The following is a 2772-nucleotide window of genomic DNA, read 5'->3' as shown; positions in this document are numbered from 1 at the left end:
AAAATGGCATAAGCCATATGTGTGTGTGGAGTTGAATTTTCTAATTTCTTTTCTAATTTCTTTTCCTTTGGATTTGGATGATCAAGTGATCATGGTTAGGGTTTTAGAGTAAGTGTAAACACATAAGCAAGCATCATGGCAAAAGCACACTCAAATAATTAATAAGGTGAGCTATATGCATAGTCCTATATGATGAGAAAAAGTTTTTGTTGGCTCAATTTTTTTTGAATTCTTCGAAACTCTCTCTTGTTGCTTTTATTGAAAACTTGGGATGTTACACAAAGCGTGGTGTCTATAGAACCATACGACGGATTGGTACTTCGTGAAACTATTGATCTGAACTTCTTTACTACTTGGATTCAACTACATAAAATACCGGTGGGCTATAGGAAGGAATCTCTGATTAAAAACTTGATTGAGAAGAAGGATGCTAAAGTGGTGAAAGTGGAATTGAATGTGCTGGGTGCTGGTAATTTTGTGAGAGCTAAAGTCCGACTTGGATGTGGCGAGGTTTGTCTCTATGTCTCGAGGTGGAGCCCGTGAAGTCTACCCAATTAAATTTGAGAAAATGCCAAGGTTTTGTGGTGCTTGTGGCTACATAGGAGTTAGGACACTCACATCTGGAATGTGGTACTGGCGAGCATGATGAAGAAAAGCTAAAGTGGGGAGAGTTCTTGAAGGCGGATTGGGGGACTTGGTATGGACGCAGTTTCAACGGCGGCAGAGGCAGCGCCCGAACTGGCCGTGGAGCTTGGGAACCGAGGGGAGGGCGTGACCGTGGTTCTGGGAGAGGTGGAGAAGGTACAGTGGAGGGCCGCTTTGGGCCTCATGCATGGCGTCACAATGCCTTGGCATTTGTTGATGGGGTAGCCCAGCCTCCAGCGAAAGGAAATAACACGAATATGGACAGGGAGGAGATAGATGATGATGATCTGAAAGATACTGGAACCAGCCCTATCAAAACTAATAAAATGGAAGTTGATCTTCTAGGAGTGGTGATTCGGGAGCGAAAAGAAACCTTGCACTAGCACTACAGGATCAAGAGAGTGCTAATGATACTTTAGAGAAGGGAGATGCTTTACAGCAGCCAGGTGTTGTTGGTTTGACTGGCCAGGAAGTGTTGGATGCAAAGATACTAGCTGAAAATGACCTTAAACGGTCGAAGAAGGATGGAGCTATATCCCCTTCAACTGGATCGGCGGGCTCGCGAGACGGGCCTATCCGGACGGAATGAGAATTCTGTCTTTGAACTGTCAGGGGGCAGGGAACGACCCGACAGTTCGATCGCTTTTGGATGTCCAAAGGCGCTATGTTCCCAATGTGATGTTTTTGTCGGAGACTCACTTAGACAACTATCCGGCAGATTGCTTGAGAAGGAGATTGAAGATGGATTTTCATATAGTTAATCCAAGTACTAATAGAAGTGGTGGGGTTTTGCTGCTATGGAGGAGAGAAATTTCAATCCAACAGATCTTCTCACATCCAAAATATATTGATGTCAAGGTTCTTGAGGGTCCAAATAAAATTTGGCGGCTGACAGGTATTTATGGAGAACCTCGATGGGAGGACAGACACTTGACTTAGGATAGAATTAGAACCATGCATACTCAGCATAATATTCCATGGGCTATAATTGGTGACTTTAATGAGATTCTTTATTCTCATGAAAAAGAGGGCGGTAACCAGCGACCGCAAAATCTTATGCAAGCTTTTCAAGATGTTTTATTGGATTGTGACCTGGAGGATTTGGGTTTTTGCGGAGATGAATTTACATGGCGGAGAGGCAGAATTCGGGAGCGCCTGGATCGGGCAGTTGTTAATAGCTCATGGTGGGCAATGCACCCGGGGGCAATTCTCCAAAATCTGGATTATGCTCGATCTGATCACCGTCCTATTTTGCTTGATACCGAGGCTCAGCAGAACCAGATTCCAAACTCGTCTGTTCCTAAAAGATTCGAAGCTAAATGGTTACAGGAACCTGGGTTCCGAGAGGTGGTCCAGACCGCTTGGGATAGAGTGAAGAGTTTTGATCCAGGAGATGGTGTGCTGACCAAGCTTCACGCCATGCACGTTGATCTACATGCATGGGATAGCTCTTACCTAAAGAAACCGAAGAAACGTTTACGTCAGGCCCAACGAGAATTTGAGAAGGCAATATCTGGTCCTATGAATGATGAGAATGAGACTATAGCTAAGGAGAAAGCCGCGTTGATTGAACTCATCTTGGAGCAAGAGGAGACGCACTGGGATCAACGCTCGAGAGCCAATGGGCTAATGCAAGGAGATAGAAATACAACATTCTTCCACCAATTTGCGACGGCCAGAAGGAAAAAGAATCGTATCTGTAAATTAAAGGATGACCAAAATAATTGGCTAGAAGGGACTGACGCACTCAAACCTTTTATTCTCCAATATTTTTCTAATCTTTTTACTTGGAAGTGCAGGCTATTGATCCGGAGCTGTTGGAGAAAATTATCCCAAAAGTTGATCAAGCTATGAATGACAGTCTGCTGACTCCCTTTTATCACATTGATATTAAGAAGGCAGTCTTCAGTATAGGGGACCTAAAAGCGCCGGACCCTGATGGTCTCCATGCAATATTTTATAAGAGATTTTGGGAACTTTTTGGCGACGATATATCTCAAGAAATTCTACAAGCTTTGAATACAGGGATTATACCGGAAGGTTGGAACGGTACAACTATTGTATTAATTCCAAAGATTGATACTCCGGAGTTGGTGACGCAATTTAGGCCTATAAGCATATGCAATG

At 43.8% G+C, this 2772-nt stretch overlaps 1 protein-coding gene across 1 annotated transcript; it reads left to right on the top strand.

The window, feature by feature from the left end:
• The first annotated feature begins 1836 nt into the window (after positions 1–1836).
• Positions 1837–2452, top strand: LOC139832652 (uncharacterized). Its single transcript, XM_071822462.1, has 2 exons — positions 1837–2344; positions 2445–2452. Exons 1-2 carry the CDS (start codon positions 1837–1839, stop codon positions 2450–2452), a joined length of 516 nt encoding a protein of 171 aa, XP_071678563.1.
• Positions 2453–2772: the final 320 nt, after the last annotated feature.

This window comes from Lolium perenne, chromosome 1 (assembly GCF_019359855.2).
Source record: "Lolium perenne isolate Kyuss_39 chromosome 1, Kyuss_2.0, whole genome shotgun sequence".
Classification (NCBI taxonomy): domain Eukaryota; kingdom Viridiplantae; phylum Streptophyta; class Magnoliopsida; order Poales; family Poaceae; genus Lolium; species Lolium perenne.
The sequence above is the reverse complement of the archived record's forward strand: the minus strand, read 5'-3'. Positions and strand labels throughout refer to the sequence as shown.